General features: G+C 26.6%; 4 protein-coding genes across 5 annotated transcripts in view; all 4 read left to right on the top strand.

Annotated features, from left to right (window-relative positions):
* Positions 1 to 24,008, top strand: part of LOC114127841 (mitochondrial-processing peptidase subunit alpha) — a 108,703-nt gene that overhangs the window by 17,282 nt on the left and 67,413 nt on the right. The window lies entirely within an intron of this gene.
* Positions 138 to 3,388, top strand: LOC114127829 (pre-mRNA 3' end processing protein WDR33). The gene is made up of 2 exons (XM_027992162.2): positions 138 to 2,785; positions 3,203 to 3,388. Exon 1 carries the CDS (start codon positions 461 to 463, stop codon positions 2,738 to 2,740), a length of 2,280 nt encoding a protein of 759 aa, XP_027847963.1. The 5' UTR covers positions 138 to 460; the 3' UTR covers positions 2,741 to 2,785; positions 3,203 to 3,388.
* On the top strand, positions 8,256 to 19,206 carry LOC114127840 (apoptotic protease-activating factor 1-like). Its single transcript, XM_027992173.2, has 20 exons — positions 8,256 to 8,963; positions 9,708 to 9,941; positions 10,017 to 10,154; positions 10,822 to 10,976; positions 11,157 to 11,425; positions 11,483 to 11,609; positions 12,208 to 12,346; positions 12,412 to 12,588; positions 12,654 to 12,896; positions 12,973 to 13,151; positions 13,214 to 13,340; positions 13,431 to 13,590; positions 13,651 to 13,850; positions 14,754 to 14,979; positions 15,056 to 15,311; positions 15,370 to 15,691; positions 16,831 to 17,112; positions 17,176 to 17,280; positions 17,392 to 17,649; positions 17,714 to 19,206. Exons 1-20 carry the CDS (start codon positions 8,805 to 8,807, stop codon positions 17,978 to 17,980), a joined length of 4,023 nt encoding a protein of 1,340 aa, XP_027847974.2. The 5' UTR covers positions 8,256 to 8,804; the 3' UTR covers positions 17,981 to 19,206.
* On the top strand, positions 19,428 to 23,661 carry LOC114127842 (probable low affinity copper uptake protein 2). Of its 2 annotated transcripts, none has more exons than XM_027992175.2 (6): positions 19,428 to 19,471; positions 20,120 to 20,200; positions 21,645 to 22,233; positions 22,301 to 22,475; positions 22,776 to 22,996; positions 23,082 to 23,661. In XM_027992175.2, exons 3-6 carry the CDS (start codon positions 22,164 to 22,166, stop codon positions 23,180 to 23,182), a joined length of 567 nt encoding a protein of 188 aa, XP_027847976.2. In that variant the 5' UTR covers positions 19,428 to 19,471; positions 20,120 to 20,200; positions 21,645 to 22,163; the 3' UTR covers positions 23,183 to 23,661. The 2 variants fall into 2 exon arrangements, with proteins under 2 accessions (XP_027847976.2, XP_027847978.2); XM_027992177.2 differs by lacking the exons at positions 19,428 to 19,471; positions 20,120 to 20,200 and adding an exon at positions 20,549 to 20,707 and having other exon boundaries at positions 21,645 to 21,919; positions 22,026 to 22,233.

Genomic DNA, 24,008 nt, shown 5'->3' with positions numbered 1-24,008 from the left:
TCACAGAATTCATGATTCTGATTACGAGATACTATTATCTTAGATTGTGATTATAGTTGAAATTGATAAAAAGTGGTACTATTTGGTTTTTTTTTTTTTTATTCCATGTCACTTGATAGGGACGCATCGTGCGTTGTGAATTGTTATTCTTCACTCTTCAGCCCGATGGTTTGACGGTGTGTAACTAATACTAAATCTTAATTCATATAGTGAATAATATTGTCATACAGATTAGTGATTACTGATTAGTGAATAGTGAATAATATTAGTTATTAAGTAAAGTAGTGAAGCGTCGTGCCGCCGTCCATGTGTAGTGTGTTTAGTGATTTTTGATTTGTGTTCTGTTTTAGATCTACGAAAAATATTTATATCCCGTCGGTCTTGGGGAAGTAGTCACTATGGTAATGACATATTTTAACTCTTAGTATTAATAATATTTTGCCTTGATTTAAGTACAAACATGTCCATTTCTGTGGATACATCTTTCTTGGTACCTCCACCTCCAATAAACTTTTCAATTCCGCCGCCTTCAACCAATACATCCATTCCGACGAACTACAGGTTTCAAGGTCCCATACCGTTACATATTCGTGGTCCGAGTTTGGGTGGACCACCAAGGCATCAACTGAACAAAAGTGCGCCACCAGCAGATGTGGATTTCGATGGCAAACGCTTGAGGAAATCGGGTCTCCGTAAGACTGTGGATTACAATGCATCACTAATTCGAATGCTACAAAATCGTGTTTGGCAACGAGATTTCAGAGATAGGCCATTTTTACAACCAGATATATTATATACACCTCAACTATTACCTCCACAATGTTATATCGATAACTCCGTAAACTCAGTTACTACTGCTTTTGTCAAAACTGTTACTAATAAAGTACGGTGTCCTGTATTTTGTTTAGCATGGACACCCGAGGGTAGACGTTTAATAACTGGTGCGTCCAGCGGAGAATTTACTCTATGGAACGGATTGACGTTTAATTTTGAAACTATTTTGCAAGCACACGATTCACCGGTTCGTTCAATGGTATGGTCTCATAATGGTAATTGGATGACTACTGGTGACCATACTGGTTTTATTAAATATTGGCAATCAAACATGAACAATGTCAAAATGTTTCAAGCACATAATGAAGCTGTCAGAGGTATTAGTTTTAGCCAATCAGATGACAAATTTGCAACTTGTTCAGATGATGGAACTATACGTATTTGGGACTTTTTTACTAACAGAGAAGAAAAAATACTTAGAGGACATGGAGCAGATGTAAAATGCATTGATTGGCATCCACATAAAGGTCTTTTAATTTCTGGTAGTAAAGATAATCAACAGCCAATTAAGCTGTGGGACCCAAAAACTGGACAATCATTAGCCACCTTACATGCTCATAAAAGTACAGTTATGGATGTAAAATGGAATGCCAATGGTAATTGGGTTGTGTCTGCTTCCAGAGATCATTTGTTAAAATTATTCGATATTAGAAATCTTTCCCATGAAGTTCAAACATTCAGAGGTCATAAAAAAGAAGCTAGTACTATTGCCTGGCATCCATATCATGAAAACTTATTTTGTAGTGGTGGTTCTGATGGTGCTATATTATTTTGGAATGTGGGTGTTGATAAATTTGTTGGTTCTGTTGATCAAGCTCATGATAGTATTGTTTGGTCATTAGCTTGGCATCCATTAGGTGAGGTTTTGTGTTCTGGTTCAAATGATTACACATGTAAATTTTGGACCCGAAACAGACCTGGAGATAAAATGACTGGAAAATATCATTCAGTAAATACAGTTTCTAACATGTTAAAAACAGATAATATGTGTGCTGATGCTCAATCAACTATTCCTGGAATGGGTCTTGAAGACATTGATGAAGAAGATTCTAATAAACCGTTGGTTGATAATAATACCATACCACTTTTAGATATTGCTTCTAGTGAAGAAACAACTAGAGTTCGACAAATTAAAAAAATTCCTTACTCTAAACCTATTCCTAAAAATTTCCAAAAGTTATGGACAGAATATAAGACTAATGATGAAATAATTGAAGAAGAAGCTGAAGAAAATCTTGGCCCTGATAGTGATGTAGTTAATAATGTAGTTGAGAGTCTAATGGATTTGATACCAGGCTCCAGACCAGCAAGTGAATTAAAGCCAGAATCTCTTCTTGTTTATGGACAAATGATAAAAGTAGATCAAAATTCACCATTAGCAAATGCAATTAGGGAAGGTCGAGAATCATTAATGCGTCTTCTTCATTCTGGCGCAATTCCAGAAGTACGGCAGCATCTATCTTTTGAAAGCAACAAAGATCCAATTTATTCATATGCTGCTAAACACCTTCAAAAAGATCAAGACTTGCGTAGAAATCAATTTGTTAACAATCCGAATGTAAACTTTCCTATGAATCAAGATGTTGATCTCCGAGTCAATAATAATTTTAATCCAAATTATGGCCCTAATAATTTTCAAACAGCTCCTAATGATAATTTTAATAGACCAGTTATAAATCAGGCATCTAATGCTATGGGATACAATCAACAACCGAGATCTTATTTCAATAAATCACATCCTTACAATAATAATACACCAAATAATAGGCCATCTCGACAGTATGGAAACAATCAAAACGGGATGCGAAATGGTCCGCCACCTAATTTAATGGACTCCACCTTTTCAAGGCCATCCACTTACAGATCAAATTCACAAAGACCACCTCAAAATTATAACAATATGTGAATTTTTCTGAGTGGGTACCGAGTTGAAATATAAAACTATTACATGGTAATACTCAATTTATAAAATATTGTATAATACTTGTTCATGTTTTGCATATAAAATATAAAATAATTTCCTTATTATAGGTATATAATATATACTTATAGTTATTTTATGTATACATTATTTTTTTTTTTTTTTTTTGGAATATTAACCAAATAATTATGTTCAATGTAACATATTTTTTTAGACTATTATTGTTTATAAATTATTATTGTTCTATTGTATAAACACCTACAACGCATTTACTTTTGGAAAGTTTAAAAGAAAAAGAGAAAAATAATAATTATATACTAAAATTTCATATTTTAATCCTGTTCCCGTTTTCTAAAAAAAAAAAATATATATTGCTGCGTTTAATTATTATTGATACAATTGATCCTTCAATTGTTGTAGCAATCTGAATTTTATTTTATTTTTCAGATGGAGCCTCCTTGGAATTAATACCCCCTCAAAAAAAAAAAAAAAAAATAGTAATAAATAAATAAATTATGTATTTGCAAATATCTCCGTGGAGTAAGAGACTGCTAATTATTATTAATTAATTACATAAAATTGTTATTTTTTATTAATAAACTATAAAAAAGTATTTATATATATAAACATATATACCTATTATTATTGGATTTGAATGATGACTTCCTGTTTTTACCAAGGAAGCAATATTATTTTTATAGTAAAATTAAAAGTTGTTGATATGTATAAGTTGTTTCAAACTGCTATTTTTTTTTTAGGGAAATATTTTAACGAGTTTCCCAAAAAAAATTCTGTATACTTTTTAAAAACGAAAAATGTGATATACTTAGAAAATAGGAACATAAAAGACAAGTAGAATTTACGTTGCAATTATTAATAATTAATTATTGATTAATCTGTGATTACAGTGGCATAATTGAGGTGTGTAATAGTATAAAACACTATAAATATTCAAGTTTATTAGTTTTTAAATACAAAATAATATTTATCATATTATAATGTATACATCAATTTTTATTTGTAATATCGTAATTACACATTTTTAATACTATTTATTATTGAGTTCAGTTTTCAAAAATAATTTTTTTTTTTGTTTTCAACACTTGAAAATCCCCTTTACACTAATTTTTATATTAGATGTAACAGTAGAGGGGGATTAAATATCCGTTATAACATTAAAAAATTTGGAGCATCAAGTAATAAGTATGTATGGTGGTGTGTATTTTAAACTTTCCACATTAAGGGTAACTATAACCATTTATTATTACATTTATCTCAACATTGTAATAAATTAATAATTGATGTACCTACCTTACTTCCAGCCTAGCCTATTGTAATTCCTTGCTTTGAGTGTATGTCTATATGTTAATATTTTACTTAATTTTTAAACCGTGTGTAAGTAATATATGAATGTATAGAATTTATAAAAACTACAGTACCGATACGCGCCGATACAAACTTTAATAATCGAAGTTTACTAAAATTTATTAATCGCTATTGTGGTATTTTTAAAATTAGGTGTCAGTGGTGTCACTGTAGATGCTTACATATTACATACATAGTACCATGGACAACTATCTTAAATAATATATAACTTTATACGGTTTATTAAGTTCAAATTTTGTTATATCAATATGTTTATTTGAAAAACAACTGTTTTTTGTTTCTATCAGACACTTCTTAATAGTTTTAAAAATATCCCGAGTGACAAGTCCTCATAAATATTGTAATTAGGTACATTTAAAAATCCCAAAAATCTTATTCTGAATAAGTGCATTATTAAAGAAAAAGGGGTGAGCATGCTTAGAAAATGTACCCTATATAAACATAAAATAGTAGTTCTCAATCAGAGCTCCACGGAGTTTAAGGCTATAATAGAGTTATCCAGTAGCTATGATGATATATTTAACTAAATTCAATATTTTTAGCTGCATTGTAATAATTTTTAATTTATTTAGGTTTTAAAATTGATATTTCTAACATTTTAGGGATGCATTCATAAATTAAACTCTAATTAACTTTAGCTACTCGAGGTATTAGAGTTTACTCCTCACCGCCGTTTGTTGACCCTAGTTAACTCGCCTAACGAGAAAAATAGGTACGTTCTTTTAATTCTGTGCATTTCGTAGATTTTTTATTTTAGAACATAAAGGCTTTGTTTATCATAATCAATCAAATTGGAAAACCACTGCCATCAGTGTTTATTCCACCCCTTCTACGCCGGAGGTGTGTCGTTAATTTTCACGGGGTTATGCCATAGGAGTAAATAATGAAGAGAAGTAAAAACGTCGAATAAATTTTTCTGTTTCAGAAATAAACACTTGCTGTCATCGAATAAATACCATTCTCACACTCTCACGAAAGAAAGGTACCTACTGATTTTTGACGAAAACTGGATGTTCTTGCGTATTCTTATATGCGTCATGCATGAAACGGTACTTTTCTTTCGTGAGACGGGTTATATCTAAAATATGTGTTTTATTTTTATAATAATAGACAATAGTTAACATGTAAATCTTATTCGGTTTTTATTTTATGTACACTCATTATTCAAACATCAACAACTTTACTATTTTTGTTAGGAAAAGTCTTTTATCAATAATTAAAATTCATTATTGAATGGTTAACTATAAATGGGTTGGTAGCTTTTTCAATGTTACCGTAGGTAATAGGTATAGAATGCTGAATGTAGATATTAGTAAGTACAGAATAATAGGTTCTTAATTTGTATTATATATTTGTATCGAAACATTTCATATTTCATAATTATTATTAGTTATCTAACCTATATTCATTAGTCACTATGGTGATTAGACATCACCAATGATGGGCAACGCCTAATTATTAGCAACTGTATAGCTGAGCCTCGCAAAGTATGCCTGTATTTTCAAACCAAAAAGTAGGTAAGTGGATTTGGATTTATTGATTCCGCCCGATATTTATCTATATTGATTTTTCCGACTGTTTTTTTTTTAAATCAATAGTATAAGTCATAAAGTACACCAAGTTATCCATATATATTTTTTTTATTGAAAAATAATCATTTCAAAAAACAATTTAAACATTGTCGTCAGTAAAATTTATTAAAATAATATAAATTATAATTCAAATACCTAGTGATTGTTTTTTTTTTTACAAAATTTTTATTTAGATAACGCCATAAGACAATAACAGTACAGTAAAAATAATATTGTACCTAGTCCTAATGTTAAGTTGATTTCTTTTTCAGAGTAATGGTTTGATGCTAATTTTATATTATTACGTAGTTTAATTTTTTTTATTTAAATAATCGTCAAAAATTGTTAGTGTATATTTTTTCCTATAATGATGTTTTAAGTTTTCTCTGTAGTTTTTTGAATGAAAACATGTTGAATTTTTTAACTTTATATACAAACATTTTTTTTATGATTTTCAACTACAAAATTACTTGCGAATTTTGGCGATTTTGTCATATTTTGTAAGAATTTGAATTATAAATGCTTATAAAAAAAAATTGAGATCAATGATTTTCGGTTTTTTTAACTACAATAAAAACAGCTCATAAGAAACCTTGTATTCAATTTTCAAGTGTTATTGGGCAGCTATCATTTTTTTATCGATACTTAGAAAATCGAAAATTTCAGTTGGCTATTAATTACTCAAAAAAAGCCAAAATATTTTGAAAATTAAGCTGTATATAGATAACACTAATATAAACATTTGGTAAAATTTTCAAATATTTAAAACGATTATTTTTTGAGTTAAAACCATATAAAAAAGTCGATTTGGTCGAAAACTGGTTTTGCGTAAAAATTCTCATTTTTCGTCACTTTTATTTTGTTTTTCTTGATTTTATTGAAAACTGTTGGAAAATGTTTACTTTTGACCACTATAATGCACCAAGGATATTTACTTTGCCATCGGAAACCACCTCCGAAATTTTAAATTGAAGCATTATTTCGACAAGTTATTATCGAAGTTATTGGTACCTACTTTGGTTTAGTTTTAGATATTTTTTTATTGCATCTGATAATTATCTAATAATTATCTATTAAGTATCATCTGATGTTCTGAAAATCGAAAATTGTAAATAATAATAGAATATTTTTATTAAATCGGATATAAGAGGCCATATATGTGAGACAAGAGTACCTATCTATAAATAGTAATAACTGTCAATACCTACGCATAGTATTGTTTTATTGGTCCTATATTCCCATTGGCCATTGACCATTGTTATTTATATAATAAACCCAAACAAATTTTCGCATGCCGACGTGATTTACCAGTTAGTACGAGCACGACCTCGCCAGTGTCCAGTTCACTTAAGAATTTAGTCTTGGGGACTTGGATTATTTTTTCAATTAAAAAACATTGAAATATTTTTGTCAATTATTTATTTCACTTCAACTTACATCATCTCCAGTCAACGATAGCATTTGGCCGTTGGTCCTCTATAGTACCTATCTATTCTATTCTGTGACCCATGCAATTATCACGGTTTACGGTTGTAGACTAATTGTATTAGTAGGTACATTAATCTGTTTTTTTTTTTTTAAAAATACCTAATTCATAACTTTATAAGGTCCAAGAAGTTTACAAACACTGAATCACCAACCTTCATCCGTGGTTATCATCACAACTTAATGTCTATAATAGTACAAAACAAATAACCAATAGGTAACTATAAACTTTTGAGAACAAAGTCGGGGTGGCAAATTTTTCTACGTTACCTACGTGCCAAAAATTGAATAATTTTTTTTTTTTTGTACCTCGCGTGTCATTAAATTATAAAAATATTAAATCCCTAAGTATATAAATAAGAAAAAAATTTAAAAAAATATTTCACAGGAAATTTCAGGCACACGCGTCACGAATGGAGAATTGGTGTTCACGGCCACGTACGACGTACCTATAGCTGCTGTGTCTATATCATGGCTAAATGTATGGACATAATATTATTATGTTTATACTTTATATACATACTCTAATTCACCATGATGATAAATTGTTTGCTCGTAGTCTAATGATGAAATGTTTGTATAATTGTATCCATGGATACGGCTTAACGGCTAAAATGCACTTTACCAACCCCCTCACGATTTTCAATTTTGTTCTTAAACTGTAAGTTATGGCAAGTTGTATGTATTGCTTGTGGCGCGCTCATCGCATAACACGACATTGGCAATAGTAACTCCGAAGCCTACCCAAGGTGGTTTAACACAACTCGAGGTTAGGTTGGGTCGAAATCACAAACTCTGGAAAGCTATAACATCTAAAAAAATAGTTTCTGGTAAAAAAAAATTACCCCATCGTTTTAAGCATAAAAAACAAGTCACTTATAGAAAAGAAAAAATGAAAATAGTGAGGGGGTTGGTAAAGTGCATTTGTCCCATATTTACAAATATTATTATCAAAGAGGAATCTATGGATTTATAGATCCACCTTAGTTATTATTTATTTTATTTTACGGTGTTTTATTTTATACTTCACGTATAAAGGTATTATTTATATTTAATAATAAAAAATATGTGGTATTTATTTACATAATATATAACAATAAATAAAAAACATTAATATTAATTGTTACCTATAATGAATAGATGATTGTTCTGTGGATAAGTCATAAGTTGCGATGGAACTTGGAATAGGGTTTAAACTAAACTTTAAACACGGACAACGGACTTAGATCTTAGTCCGTGGTATATCGTATATGAATTATATATATACATCCGTGATTTAAAGTAAAACCGTGGTAAGATCGAAACGTCATAGATAAGGTAAGTGCATAGATAAGAATATGATTATATATTTTTATTCAGATAAACAACAAATCTTATCATTACAACTTTCAGTATAAAAGACAACTATTGTGGTTGAAAATTAATTTTTTTACAATTCAATATTTTAAATCTAGTCTAAACTCATCGTAAGATTTAATATTATTAAAGATGTTTATCTAATTTGTGTTCATTGTCATTTGTCAGGTTTGATAAATGTTGACCTATTCATAGTTGTATCTTCATGCTCCAAGACTGAGTTTTTGTAACTACTTATAAAATTAGTAATAATGGAAATTAATAACAAACAAAGTATTCCAAGTATTCCTTGTACCATATTAGAAAAATATCATGACAGTATTGTCCAGGACATTCAAGGAGATGTGATTATGGTCTTATTAAAAAAACAAGTGTTAACAGAAAATGAATATCGTAATATTAAATCTGAGGTAAGAAAGCTGTTTTAGTTGGGTAATGCTATTGTTTTACAAATTAATCATGCAAATTAGGTATGCAATTGTTTTATATAATGTCTCCTTTTTAATAAATGTTCCAGTTTAATTCTGTTTCAAACACATTTGGAGGTTTACTTGATTTAGTTTTGACTTATAATAGTAATAACAAAAACCCTCCATAAACCGAGCTAGTTCCCCATTATTAAATAGGATATATATTATCCTCCTATGTGTATCTCTCCTTCTTTTCTTGTGAATATTCACAAACAACTCAATTTTGTATTGATTTAAAATTGGATACCAACATTTTTAAATTCTTTTAACTGATTTAAGCCCTTTTGCATTAAATAAAACGTAAATCATATAAATATTCCTTAATAACAGGGGTTTGGATGTTAAATCTACCACAACAAATCATATTTCTGAGTGTATTGCACATAGTTCTCACATCAACTTCATTAGGATCAATTTTTCCAGTCTGATTCTATATATCACAACTTAGTTTCTAAAGAACTTTGATGTTTGTAATCTACTTCTATCTTAGCTCGTTTTTTTATTTTATCTCATACTTAGTATATATGTTGATAAATATCCTGATTGATTCCTGTAATTTTAAATTTGTATGATGTTTACAACTATACTGTTAGCTTAGATTATATATTTTTTTCTTACCTATTTTTAGCGGCTATTTGACATGCATTGTAATAAATAAAATAATGTTTTGTTTATTGATTATAGAGAAACCGCGAGAAGGAGGCTGGTCGTTTACTTGAATTATTGCCATCTAAAGGTCAGGATGGTATAAATCAGTTCCTAAACTATTTGTCAACACATTATTCATGGATAGCTGATCTCTTACAACATTCCATAACAAATAAATATAATTGCATGTTTTCAAATAAAATACAGGAGATTTTAACTGCTGGTGAAGTACCTCAATTATCTTCAAGACATGTATCACGAGTTGAACATGTATGTATGGCGTAAAAAACTAGATATTTAGTTAAATGTATAAATATATTTTTGATGTACAATTTTTTTATTTAGGTTAATACATTGAAGAAACTATTAAGAGAGTTAGAAGCAAATAATTTTATTGTTGTAAATGGTATGACTGGCTGTGGAAAATCTAGTCTAGTTATTGATGTATTAAATGATCCTTTCATCACAATGCAATACTTTCAGGTAAATATATATGAAATATAATTGATTTATTTGCTTAAAGTAAATTAAACTATGATTACTAGTTATATAGTTTCATAAAAACATCTATTATATAAATAGTATGAAGTATAATAATAACTGAAAAAAATAATTATACTTGTATCTAAGGTGATTAAAGTAATTTTCTTTATAAAAATAATAATAAATACATAATAGATTAAGACAGCAGTTCTCAATTTATTTTAACCATTAAGCTCTTATGTTACTAAAAATATACATATATCTACAAAAAAAAAACCAAAATTGTCAATGTTAAACCTATTTAAATAAGAATTTGAAAGTTTAACTTGATTTAATTTAAACTCTCCTGTGGTGTTTATATCATTCTCAAAGCTCCAAAGCTTCACAGATTATGTTTTAAAAACCACTTTTGGTTTTGTGCTTAAACTAATTGAGTTTGATAGTTTACGTTTTTTTATTGTAATTTTTCATGAAATCAATTATGTTATGCATTCATTTTTATTGATTATTTTATTAAGTTATATAATTTTTTCAGAATTAATTGAATACCAAAGCATATAATTTTTAAGAGCAATGCTTGATTTTTTTAGATATTTAATAAAATATCTTTTAATAAGAATAACAATTATTTATTGTTATACATTATTTGTATTTGCTTCATTTACAGGGATTTGTGCAATGGATTAATGTTGGACGAGAAAATTCATCACATGCTGAATGTATTCAAACTGAAATACTTAATAGATTAAATAACCAAGAACAGCTTATTACACCTCCTTTAGTTATAGATTATGAAGCTACAAGAAAAAAAATTCGACAATTGTATGTAAAGTATATTATTCAAAAAATTATATAAAATATAATATGATGTAATAAGTTTTTATTGTTTTTGAAAAAAGTATTATTATTACTAACAAATTTAAAATTTATGGTTATATAGCTTTATTTTATTTTTTAATTAGGAATTATATATATTAATTTGTTTTTTTTTTTTATATGTAGATGGAAACAAAAACAATTAACTGGTCTATTGATTTTGGATGATGTATGCAGTAATGAAATAGTGAAATTCCTGGATATTGGGTGTAAAATACTTATAACAACAAATGATACTAGCATTATGGATGGTATAATTGATACTCGAGTAAAATATTTTAAAGTAAATGAAGGATTTGAAGAAAAGGAGACTTTAAATTTATTTTCAAAATGTTTAAATGTTGATTTAAAATCTTTACCATCCCATGCGTCAAAACTTCATAGTATATGCAAAGGTATTACAATTCTTTTTAATGTACTTTGATTTGAATTTAATGTATTAATTTATTTAGGATTTCCATTAACCATTTCACTCATTGCTACACAACTTGAAATGCATAGAGAAGAAGCCATTAATAATACTGATCGATGGGAATTTTATTTGAATAAGTTATCAGATAAAACTAGTAAACCTTTTAAGTAAATATTATTTTAAATATTTTTATTAGATTTTAAACATCATATTTTAATCAAATTGGGGATACAACTCAGTTTTCATGTATATTTAAAAATAAATATTTTTTCTCTGTTATAAAAGTAAATTATTTTGTCTGGCTATAATGAAAATTATTTGGTGATGATGCTTAGCATAGAAAAGATACAATACAAATTGTATGCTCAAAATCGGCATATTTTCTTATGGAACAGTTCATAGTATTATAGTGACTATATTTTTTTTTAAAGAGAGGGGCAAGCAAATTGATTATCTTTAGTTAAATTTAAAGGGTTGAATTAGAAATGTTATTTACTCATGATTCGTGAACATAACTCGTATTATTCCATACATTATTTCAAAATAGAATAATATTATAGTTCTAGAATTAGATATAACAATTTAGTTATTTTGGAATAATAAAATTGATTCTTAATTTTTTTTTTCATTATTTAAAATGAAGTAATATTTATGTAATAACAATCATTTATAAAATAATTAGTATAATTTTACTTAGAAATTAAATATTACATTTTTAATTGTTGGTATTAAACTTTTAAGTGTACATTTTTTTTTTTTTTATAGATATACACCTTATAACCAAAATCAGTTAAAAAGTCTCGAAAAAGCAATAGCAATGTGTATAAAAAGTTTACCAAATGACCTTCAAAAGAATTATCGAGATTTTTCTTTGTTTGTAGATGATTTAAATATTAAACCAGAAGTAATATAGAATTCAATAAGATTTCATGTATAAAAATGTGTTTTATTAAAATATTTATATTCTAGGTTTTATCTATTTTGTGGAATATAAAAACAACTGAAGTTACAGATATTATGTCAGAATTAATGCGAAAGAGTTTAGTAGTTAGAGTTTGGAATCAACCTTTAAATAGTTATGTTTATTCAATACATGATTTACTATTAAGTAATTTAAAAAGCATGATGAATCATCAAGAACATAAGGTATAACTCAAAAATCAGAGAAGTAATTGGATTTTTTCATAACTAATTGTGTTGTTTGAATCTAGGAGTTGCATAAAAAATGTATTGATCGTTATAGAGATTATTGCAGTGGAAATTTTGCCAATCTTCCAAAAAATGATAATTATATATTTTTATATTTTGGATATCATCTTAAAAACGCTGATATGCTAGAAGAATTTCCTCGGTGGTTTTTAAATTTAAGGTTTATTGAATCAAAAATATGTGCAACTGGTCCTGCTGATTTATTAGCAGATTTGAAAAAATACAAAGTATATATTGTTGTAAAGGTAATATTTTTAATATAAATATAATAAAATATTATTTATTTATTTTTTAATTGTACTGTTTGAAAAAAATTTTTAGAGTATTCATGAGGAATATATTAAAGAGATTGAAAATTTTGTTAAACGTTATGGACCTAATTTATATCGAACTAAGTGCGATATTGTTCAGTTGGGTCTTCAAGAACCAGAAACTTCTTTTATATACAATGAATCATATAAACTTGCAAAAGCTAGTAGGCAATTATATTTTTACTATGAGTGAGTTTAAATTAGATTATTATATGCTAAACAAACCTTGTACAAATAATAATTACTTTCAGTATTCGACCTTCTCAAAATTGTCATCCAGAACCTCATATATCTATTGTCAGAGATAAAATTGAGACAGTTATTTTTGGAAATCAGCATGATGAGGTTTTAATTGCTACCTATAGTGGAAGTATAAAAGTAAGTAAATATTTCATTACTATATTAATCATGATTTGTAAAAAATTAAAAAATAATAATAATTATTGATATTTAATTATAATGTTACAGTTATGGAATATTATTTCTGATAGATGTTTATATACTTATAATGGTCATACCAAAAGAGTTACTCATTTGGTTAAGAATAAATTGAAAAATCTTTTTTTGTCAACATCTGATGATTCAACAATACGTATTTGGAAAATGAACAGTTTTCCTGAATTTGAAAGTATACATTATTTTAATATTTATAAACAGTACAGTTTTATTAAATTAAATTTTTTTTAAGATTCTCAAACACGTACACCATCACCTGAAACTAGACAAGAACATTGGCAGAATGTTTTCCGTCAAGATTTTAAGAAACCTTCTGAAAATACAAATACTGATTGTATTTTCGTGTTGGAACATGATTCTCCTGTTATTTTTGCACAATTTTCTCCAAATGATAGACTAGTTGTTTCTTCCTCTACTGACAAAACATTAAAGGTAATTTACAATTAAAATACTATTTTAATATTTTTGAAAATATTATCTTTATTTTGATATTTGTATTGTAATTTTATATCTTACGAATAAATAAATATATTTTTCTTAATCTTTTAATAATTTAAATTTTTTTACTAAATCTGGATGAATATGTTATTTAAGTCTGAATGTGATTCAGCATGCATTAAAACACATTTAATGCCAACATTGGGTACCCTCCAACACTGAATACAAACGCACCTGGCTGACGTCAGAGGGTTTGGATTTTATGGGATTGTGGGAAGGTTTTACCTATACAACCAATTTGGCTCGGCATGTATTGTAGTACCATAAAATAACGTCAGCATTGAACGTGTTAAATATCGTTTAAAAAAATTAACAACATAATTATTGTGTCTGTAGTTCTCTTTTGATACTTTTGACACCATCTATACATTTTTATACAATGTTAACTTTTATTGTAGGTATTAAATAATATGCATTACAAATTAAAATAGGTATTAGCCTTTAAATTTGCTTCCTTCATATTTAAGAAAGTTATAAAAACTATATTATTTAAATTTAATTGTCTTTAATTAACTGTTTAAACATAAAAATTTAGAGCTTACTTATACAATTTATAGTTTTTAAAATTATTTTTGTTTTTAGTTTCATTATATAATATTACCATTCTTTTTATCTTTTTGAGTAGTTAGTAATACTAATTTAGTATGTCTTTTATGATGCTAAAAATCTTCTCAAACTGATTTTTCAAAATAGTACTACTCTTAAGATATATCAATATAATATCATTTACTATTTTTAATATTTTGTATTAACTAAATAACTGTAGTTTATAATACTTTAAGTATATGTTTTCTATTTTAATTTACAAAATTATTAACATTATATTTATGAAAATAGATTTGGAAATTGAAAGATGGCAAACTTCAAAAATCAATTGTGCAAACTAATATCGTCAATAGATGTTATTTTGTGGAAGATATGTCATGTGATAGAATACTATTTTCAACAATTGGTCCAATGAGATGTGGTATTTATGGATGTGAATTTCCTTTTGACCATTGTACTGGATTATTGTATTTTAAAGAAAAATTGTTATCATTTTTCCATCTATCTAACTCAGAAGGTTAATATTATTTACTGTTTAAAGTATACAATATACATACATAAAAAAATAATAAAAATAATCACATTGTTTATAGGACATGATAAAATTATGGTTATGACACCAAATTTATTGCAAATTTACGACTTTAACTTGGAAAATGAACAGAAAACTGAACCACCAATAGTCTATCCACAACCAATAGGCTACCGGCAATACAAATTGATTTCTATTTCTGAGGAAAATACAAACAATTTCTCCCGGTATACAGCTTTTAGTTTAAGTAATAGTACAATAAAAATTTGTGATTTATCCAATGGGTACAATTTTCTGGATTTGTATAATTCTAATGAGTAAGTATCAGTATTAAATTAATTTAATATAGAATTAATTAAAATTTTTACATTACAGAGGTATATCAAACTTAGACTGGTTTTGGTCTAAAACAGATCAGAGTTATTGGTTACTTAGTGCTGCTAACAAGTCTATTAGATTGTGGTGTCTAAAGGATATTAAACAATATGCTTGTGCTCATAGAACAATTTCAACAAATCAATCCAACAGTGATATTGAAAATATGTGTAAAAATGAAATGTTATCTCTTCAAAATTATAAATTATTTTCTGAAGAACAAAATTTATATTGTTATAAGCTTCAACGAAATTTTGATGCTGTATGGCTGAATAATGATTCTGTATTAGTTGCAGCTGTTACTAAATGTGGGACATTAAAGGTAATATATTGATTATAATTTAACTCTAAAATTAAATTAAATAATGTTCCCAGAGAATTTTATATTAGTTAGGCATTAGTTAAAGAAGAATTTTCTAGATGTTTTTTATTACTTGACATATTTATTGAATTAATCCATGATACTTTTTATTTGTTTGATAAAAATGTATATTATAGAGAGCATTCAATTTATTTTGTCATATAAAAATAATATTAAAACCTCAGTTGAAATATTTTTGGATTATTGGAAATCTGAATAATAATTTAATATGGGTTGTGATTAGTATGATTATTATATCACAAAGAAAATTTTTTGTATAATTATATATTTATATATAATCATGTTTAAAAAAAATAATTGATGAAAAACTAATCAAAACCATGGAAACTATTTCAGTTTTAACATGTTGTTATACTGTTGGCTATATCCTACATATAGATATATAGCGAAGCATTTTTCGTGTATAGTCAACACCAAATTTATTCAGATTCATATGTTCTAAAATATTAATGCACTTCATAAAAACTATATTTTTATTAATACATTTTTACGGAATATAGATATTTCTTTTTTATCCATTTTTAAATAACCATTATTGATGGGTTTTTATTTCTTTAATCTTAACTAAAAATGAGTTATTGCTTTTATGAATTTGCATCTATTTTATGACAAGTAATCATCTTACTGTTAATTTTTTGATCCAACAAATATATTAAATTAGATCTGCAAATTTTTAAAAGGGCTAAATTTTTCCATCATCAAATCTGAGAGTAAAATGCAGTAGCATCAAGATCCCTGACCCCCTAGTTAAGGCCTTATGAGACACTATATATTAAATTGTTTATTAATTGCTTAAAAAATGGACTTATTTTTACTAGTTATAAAATATAAATATGTATATAGGTTATTTTTAAAACATATATTTTATACTAGTAAAATTCTGTTTAAAACTCTAAATAAAATAAAAATATGCCTAAAACAAACATTTTTATTATCTAAAAGTAGTATACTATTATGCCACAGTTAAAGTTTCAATTTTGGCTTTAGAATATAATTTATAAATTCAAATGCAACATGAAATTTATTTTTACCTTGTATAGAAATATATAATGTATATTTTTTAAATTTTTTATGTGTAGATACTATTTGAAGGCTTGGATCAATGGTCAATGATTAATGAAAGTGTTTTAGCTTTGACAATAGTACATCCACATCTGTTTTTTGATCAAACAATGATAATAGTTGCATGTAAAAATTTATCTGTGTATTGTATGAAATTGCATACAGCAGAATATTTATTTAAAACTTCACAAATGGTGGATCATATTTATGCTTGTTTTGACCGTGATAATTTGACTATAGCATTTTTACTAAAACAATGTATAAAAGTAAATGAAAACAAAATTAATCAAGTGATGGAGGTAAAACAAATATTTTAAAGGCTTATGAAAATGTTTAGTTATTATTGGTTTTTTTTTTTTTAGATTTGGTGGAATAAAAAGAAATATGAAGTGTTGGTTCATGATTTTATTAATTGTTTTTTGTTTCACGATAAAGTTATCTTGCTGTACAATGTTCATGGAATTTATGTAATTATATTAATTTTATACTTATTATTTTATGGTTTAAAACATTTTTACTTTAGAACTATTAATTTTTTGAAACCACTTAAATATTATAATTTTTTTTTTTTTTGACAGATATTAAATCTACGTGATGAATCTAGAATAAAATTGGAAATTAATTGTATTAAAATTAATGGAAGCTTGATGCTTGATTCATCAAAATTAGCTGTGGTTGACAATGGCAATTATTTGAAAATCTATCAATTAACTTTTGATTTTCGTTTAAATCTAATTGATCAGTATGAATTACCATTCTTAGAACACGAAGTCACACCCATTAGTATATCTAACAACAAGAAATTAATTGCTATTGGTGGACAAAAATATATTGTTGTAAGTATATTAATTTAATGTTTTATAATCAATATAATTTAATATTACATATTTTTTTTATTAGTTTATTGACAACATATTAAAAACTATAAAAAAATGTGAGTATCCAAATGTGAATAATATACAATCAATGATTTGGTCATCAGATGATTTACGGATAGCAATAAAAGAAGACAATCAAATAATTACACTTGATGTTGAGTCTGGTAAAATATTAGCAAGTGTGAGATTAACAGTTGATAAGTTTTTTGCTAATTCTGTACTAAATAAATATATTGCAGTAAATACCACTGGACAGTTAGTAAAGTTGAATTTATTTAATGATAGTTAGGACAAATAATTAGACTTTCATTATTAAAGTATTATTTAGTGTTATTGTATACACATAACAGAAAAAAGACATAACATTAAATGTGTGTTATATTTACCTATATTGTTTTACTTAGACTCAAAGTGGTGCTATAAATGTGTACAATTAGATAATACACTAATACATAATCTTAAATTATAATTATTATATAACTTTTTATTAAATTTAATGATTTGGTTTTCAACAGTTTTTCTATTATTTTGATAGAACAGTTTTTAAAATATTTCTATATATTTTTTTCCGAATAGCTTTTATTTAATCACAAACATATTAAATTATATATAAAATAATAATCATTATAGTGTTTCAGAAGAATTTTCAATTTTGAATATAAGTTACCTTAAAAGCAGTTAAAAGACAATTATAAAATATTATTTGTAATTATTTAATTGACTGATCTAAGCAACTTTTTCTATAACTTTATCTAACATATAAGAAAACAATTAAATTATAAAATATCTACCAATATTACCTTTTTTTATTGTTAACATCACACTTGCTAATTGTTATGTACTTATTTAGGCATTTAAAACTTTAAAAGTACAAAATAAGTAGTACAATTGAAATAGTTTATTAATGTAAACTTCAAATATATATTTTATAATAGACACTTTTTTATTTTAACATTAAGTATTTCATTTTTATACTTAATTATGTTTGTAACCAATGATCTTTAAATGCATTTATATGTCTACGAACAAATTATGATTGTTTAAAAACAATTTAAAAGTACAAATTTTAAGTACATTTAGAAAATGTGATATTTTTATTAATATTTTTAACTAGTATTGACTATTATATAGAAAAAAACTATATTTTATTCCAGGCTAAAGCTTATTGTTGAATAATAATTTTGATACTTTTTGTAGTGTAATTATTTATATTTTGTAACATTGTTAAGTGTCTTACAAAGGTGTACTTATTTAACATGACTGGGAATTAAGTTTTCTTTTTATATCCCATCATTTTTAAATTAGTGAATGTTTGTCAGACATAGCTATAAGTTTATAACTTATAATATGATAGACAATATCTAGTGTTTATTGACTAATGATTATCTTGTTCAATATAATTTTACAAATGAAACTTTTTTGTACCTTTTGTATTTATAGTATTTTATTATATTATGGATAAGTATGTCTATACTTTCATTTTTATTGTTAAAATTGAATTATAATTGAAAAATATTGATTTATTTGTAATATTTGTAATATATATTTATATTTGCTCAAATTGTTTTGACACCTTATTTGCTTAGGTATTTATGATAACTACAATATTTTTTTGCCTCTGTTTGGTATTTCATCGATTATTATTATTTATTAAAATTAAATGTGAATATTAACATGTCTTGGGACAGCGTATTATTTCATTATTAATCTTTCTGCATGAGTAGGAACACAGCAGTGGCGTAACTGGATAGACAAATAGTCTGAAGGACACATACAAAAGGTAACATATAATAATTTTATATTATGTTTTTACTGTTTTGTGTACATGTGCAGAGTAATATACAAGGTGGTTTTTAAGTTTTTGAAAAAAATGTTCCAGCATAATTTTAAGTATGAATAGGTAAATATTGAAAATTTACTATTTTATTTTCCATAACTATTTTCATTTTTTTTTTTTTAAATTGTATCCCATATTCTCATACTTATAAATTCATACCCTTTAAATTGTGCCGAAACATTATGACAGAAGAAAATTGGTCGTCATTTAACAATGTTCAAAACCTTAACAGTCTAAAGCATGAATTTAACATACCTATTTAATCATTATGGCATTACGCAGGATTGTAAAGTAGGTAAATTATCATTAATATCGTATGTCGTTAGGTTAGTGTACCTAATGACTATTGTGTTTATTGAGAACATTTTTTATTTTAATTGTTAAAAAATGATTGGGGACCACAGCGTAGACAGTCGTTTGTTGATAATGACGAAAGTGGAGTGGACACTCGTCTGTTATAACCGGGTAGATACTTGTAAGTTGTAACCTTATAGTGTACGGGTAATACTTGTTAAACACGTAGGTATACATAATCATTGTGTATAATATATTATATTATTAATTTTTTTAAGTGCATTGTTTGTCTGTTAGATATAAGCAACTCGACTACTCGACTGTCAACGACCGGTGTCCTCCAATTGACACACTGTTCAGACGAGACAATAAAAGAAAGTAGGTAGCAATATTATACCTAATAGTTATATATAGACGTACCTATAATATTGGGATTTATAATGCATCAACGCCTAGACCGGGTAGTGGTAATAGTCATTGAAACCGGAAAATTACTTGCCTACTAAATAATAATAATAATAAATAGTTTTACTTTTATGTAGGCGGAACGTTTTTGATAACGATAGGTCACAATGCTCATAAACCTTACGAAATACGTTCGCGATACTATATTTATATAGGTAGGTACCTATAATGCGTGTTATTACGTCAGTCTTATCGGTATTGTAATTTTATTTTAATTTACCGCCTAGTACAACTGTTTTAGCAGTCTGTTGTCGGCAGGTATAGATGTGCCTATAAACTATATTTTATTGAACAATTAAACTATAAAATAATTTAATCAAACAGCAAAGTTGGTATAACAGAAGGCCGTCAGCCGACCGAGGTTTTTTGTGTGTCAATAATTGTTGTTTTTTCAGATGTCAACTTTATATTAATATATAGGTATTTTTTTTTTTTTTTTTTTAATCCGTAGATACGTTAGAGCCGACAACTGTTTTTGCGGAGTTTGCCGATTTTAATTTTAACAAAAAAAAAAAAAAATGAATTTAAGATATATATTTCTAAAGTTGAAGTGTAAAGATACATAGTTTTTAATTTTTTATTGTTTCAACATAAATAATTCATAAGTTAGATGATTACCTATTTACCTACTGTATTCAATAATTATAATGTTGATAGTTTAGCCTGTAGGTACAATTCTATAATCCATAACTTAGGTTTTTGATTTTGTTAAAATGGTTGTTATACAGCGACAGCCTACACTTTACAAAGTATAAATTTATTATAGGTCACAAACTGAAATAGTAGTTTAATAACGGTTTAAGATAAATTTTAGTTCGTGAGTGTGATGCAAATTAATTATTTTATGAATATTTATCATAGAAATGACAAGGAGAGAAAATAACTTTATGAACGCGATGGCTGTTTTATTTTCGTTTTAATTTATTTAAAATCAATCAAAAATATAAAATTTCAAATTTGTATCACTAATAACAAAATGTATAAAAACTGTAGTGTCGAGAGATGGAGAAAAACCGTAAAATACACTGTAGGTGGTATGTATTGAGTATAACATTAAGTACAGCATTATAATTGTAAATAGACCTTTAAACAAAGTCCAAACTATTATGTCTTGTGATTACTGATTAAGTAAATAGGTACCTAATTGGATTTTACGAGCAACACCAACGTCATGATGTCGATTTTATTGTTTTAAAATTTTTTTCTAATTACCAAATAAAATATAGTAAAGTACAGTACTATACGATATGGTATTAAATATCGTATAATGTGTACCTTAATTAGTGAAAATAGGTGGTAACTATTAAGGATAATACATTATGTGTATAATTATATTAATTTTTTTTTATTATGGCAGGATTACGAAAGTACAGACTTCGGCGTTGTGACTATAAAGTGAGAGACGAGAGTGCCGATGCCCGATAGAGCCTGACATGCCTGAAACTGAGATTTGCACATCTGCTGACAAGTCCAAGTGTCAACTACAACTGATGAACAGATGAATTGACTGCGGAAGTGCCGAGTGCGTCTGTTTACTGGTTATTTATAATCATGATCATCCGGTGGTTATCAGTTATCAACGTTTATCATTAATTGATAACCGACCAGTAAAACACTGTGAGAGCAAAATAGGTATGTACCTATTTTAATTTCTGTTGTTATTTACCCAAACACCTAGGAAGGTATAGCTATAGATATTATTATTGTGTAATTACATTATGTTATTCGTGCAATCGAGCGTTACCGATTGATAAGCAGCACCTTCTTGTCGCCTGTTGGACGTTGGAAGGGTAGTGTTCGTTTCAGTACACACTACACCGTGACGCTATGTGTACCTCGACTGTCCCTCAAAGATATTAGCGCCTCAACCACCACTATGTACTTTACGTTCGGAACGGACATCGATCCGTTCCTGGTGAAAAACTTCAACGTGCAATCTACCATCGGCAAGTGTTTTAATATTACCGTCGATAAGTTTTCATAACATTGTACGTTCGTCTTTCGTTTCACTAGGGTTGGTGACATTATGTGTTGGTTTGATAGCGTTGGCAGTGGTCTTCGAGTCGCTGAAGACTGTACATTTCATGACGAGGGTCCATCGGCGGTTGTTATGTTGCAGTCAGCCCGATTGCAAGGAGTTTATCAATAAAGAGGCGTTCGTGGTGACGTTTAGAATGAAAATTTTTGAGTAAGAATCTAAACGTATAAAGTAATACCTAGGTAGTATGAGAAATTATTTAAATGTTTAATCGTAGTGAATATAAGATCACTGTTATTGTACAAGAAAAATATTCTTGTACTTATTTTAATTTATATTTCCATACACCAGTGGAGTACATGAACAATATTCGTTTAATGTTAAAAATATTGTATTTAACTTGAGCAATTTTCAGAACCAATCTATTTTATTCTGACAATAATTTTTGCTCAAAAGTTACGTTGTAAAATACCATTCAAATTTACATTATGATTATTATTTCTTATCTAGCTGCTTTAGGACGTTGACTGTTTACATGTTTCAAATGTTGGTCGGATATATTTTGATGTGTGCAATAATGACGTTCAATGGATACATCTTTTTTGCTACTGTCGGAGGATATGGTTTGGGATACTGGTTGTTTGGCTTAACAATGATGCATTTGTCAGCAAGGAATTTACTAAAATCCCAAGATGTTCCAATGAGGTGTAAAAACTGTACTAGAATCAACAGTAAGTGTTTTAAATATCATAATTTTTCAGTAAGTAAATTGTACATATTTACTACATTATTAAAGTTTTTTATTCCATTTTACAGAAAAAGATACTACTGAAGATAGTACCAGTACTGAATTAAGTGATGATGCGGTACCAAGCACAAGTTCTGTGGTAGAAGTGGAAATACATAATAGATCATAATTTTAATGAAATATTATCATCTAAAATTTTAAGAAACATGCTTAAACTTTAAATTTATTGTTAAGGTATTTAAAATATTTTTGTAGTTACCATTGTACCACAAAATTTTAATTGCCAAACCAAAGATATTATTTATCAATTAATTATTATTAATTTAAATCTATTTTTACTGTTGATACCATTATACAAATTATTTTATTGTATTGAATGAATTGTACATTGTGAAATTTTAAAAAAGATAAGAGTATTTTAAATGTCAATGCAAGGATAACCATTTAGATAACAATTAGAAAACAAAAATTTTGCTCATTGTAAATGTTCAATTGGAATGACAAAACATGAATGTATTGTTTTAATAACTCGATAATATAAATTTCCCTATGATATTATCGTACACTTATGATAAAAGATATCATTATATTTAATAAGACGGTTTATTTTTATTAGGCTAGTAAAATTAATATACACTTATTTTAAAATAACAATGAAAAATTGTTATACGTCTTCTTGTCAATAATTATTAACATTAACAATCTTTATTGTTAAGATGCTATAGACTATATTTTTATTTGATGTTATTTTTTCTTATTTTATGTATAGTTGTTAACTAAGTTTAAGGTTCTCAATTTTATACTTATTAACTGAAGATTTGTGTCAAATCAAATCAAAATCATATTTTTATTATACCTAGATTGTAAATATATCTGTTCATCAATAACTTGCATTTTGTATTTTTTAAATTCAATTTTTTTTTTAAATGTCATGATCTAAATGTACTATTTATATACTCTTTATATGAGAGTCTTATAAGTTGCATATTTAATAT

This window comes from Aphis gossypii, chromosome 3, assembly GCF_020184175.1.
Source record: "Aphis gossypii isolate Hap1 chromosome 3, ASM2018417v2, whole genome shotgun sequence".
Classification (NCBI taxonomy): domain Eukaryota; kingdom Metazoa; phylum Arthropoda; class Insecta; order Hemiptera; family Aphididae; genus Aphis; species Aphis gossypii.
Note: the sequence above shows the minus strand (reverse complement) of the source record. Positions and strands in the feature narration are given on the sequence as shown.

Bases quoted from the DNA above. Each gene is read 5' to 3' on its own strand.
- LOC114127829 (XM_027992162.2), top strand. From the start codon at position 461: ATGTCCATTTCTGTGGATACATCTTTCTTGGTACCTCCACCTCCAATA.
- LOC114127840 (XM_027992173.2), top strand. From the start codon at position 8,805: ATGGAAATTAATAACAAACAAAGTATTCCAAGTATTCCTTGTACCATA. The intron at 13,591-13,650 runs GTATACATTATT...ATTTTTTTTAAG, and splicing joins CAGTTTTCCTGAATTTGAAA to ATTCTCAAACACGTACACCA. The intron at 15,312-15,369 runs GTAAGTATCAGT...TTTACATTACAG, and splicing joins GATTTGTATAATTCTAATGA to AGGTATATCAAACTTAGACT.
- LOC114127842 (XM_027992175.2), top strand. From the start codon at position 22,164: ATGTACTTTACGTTCGGAACGGACATCGATCCGTTCCTGGTGAAAAAC. The intron at 22,234-22,300 runs GCAAGTGTTTTA...TCGTTTCACTAG, and splicing joins CAACGTGCAATCTACCATCG to GGTTGGTGACATTATGTGTT. The intron at 22,476-22,775 runs GTAAGAATCTAA...TTTCTTATCTAG, and splicing joins TTTAGAATGAAAATTTTTGA to CTGCTTTAGGACGTTGACTG.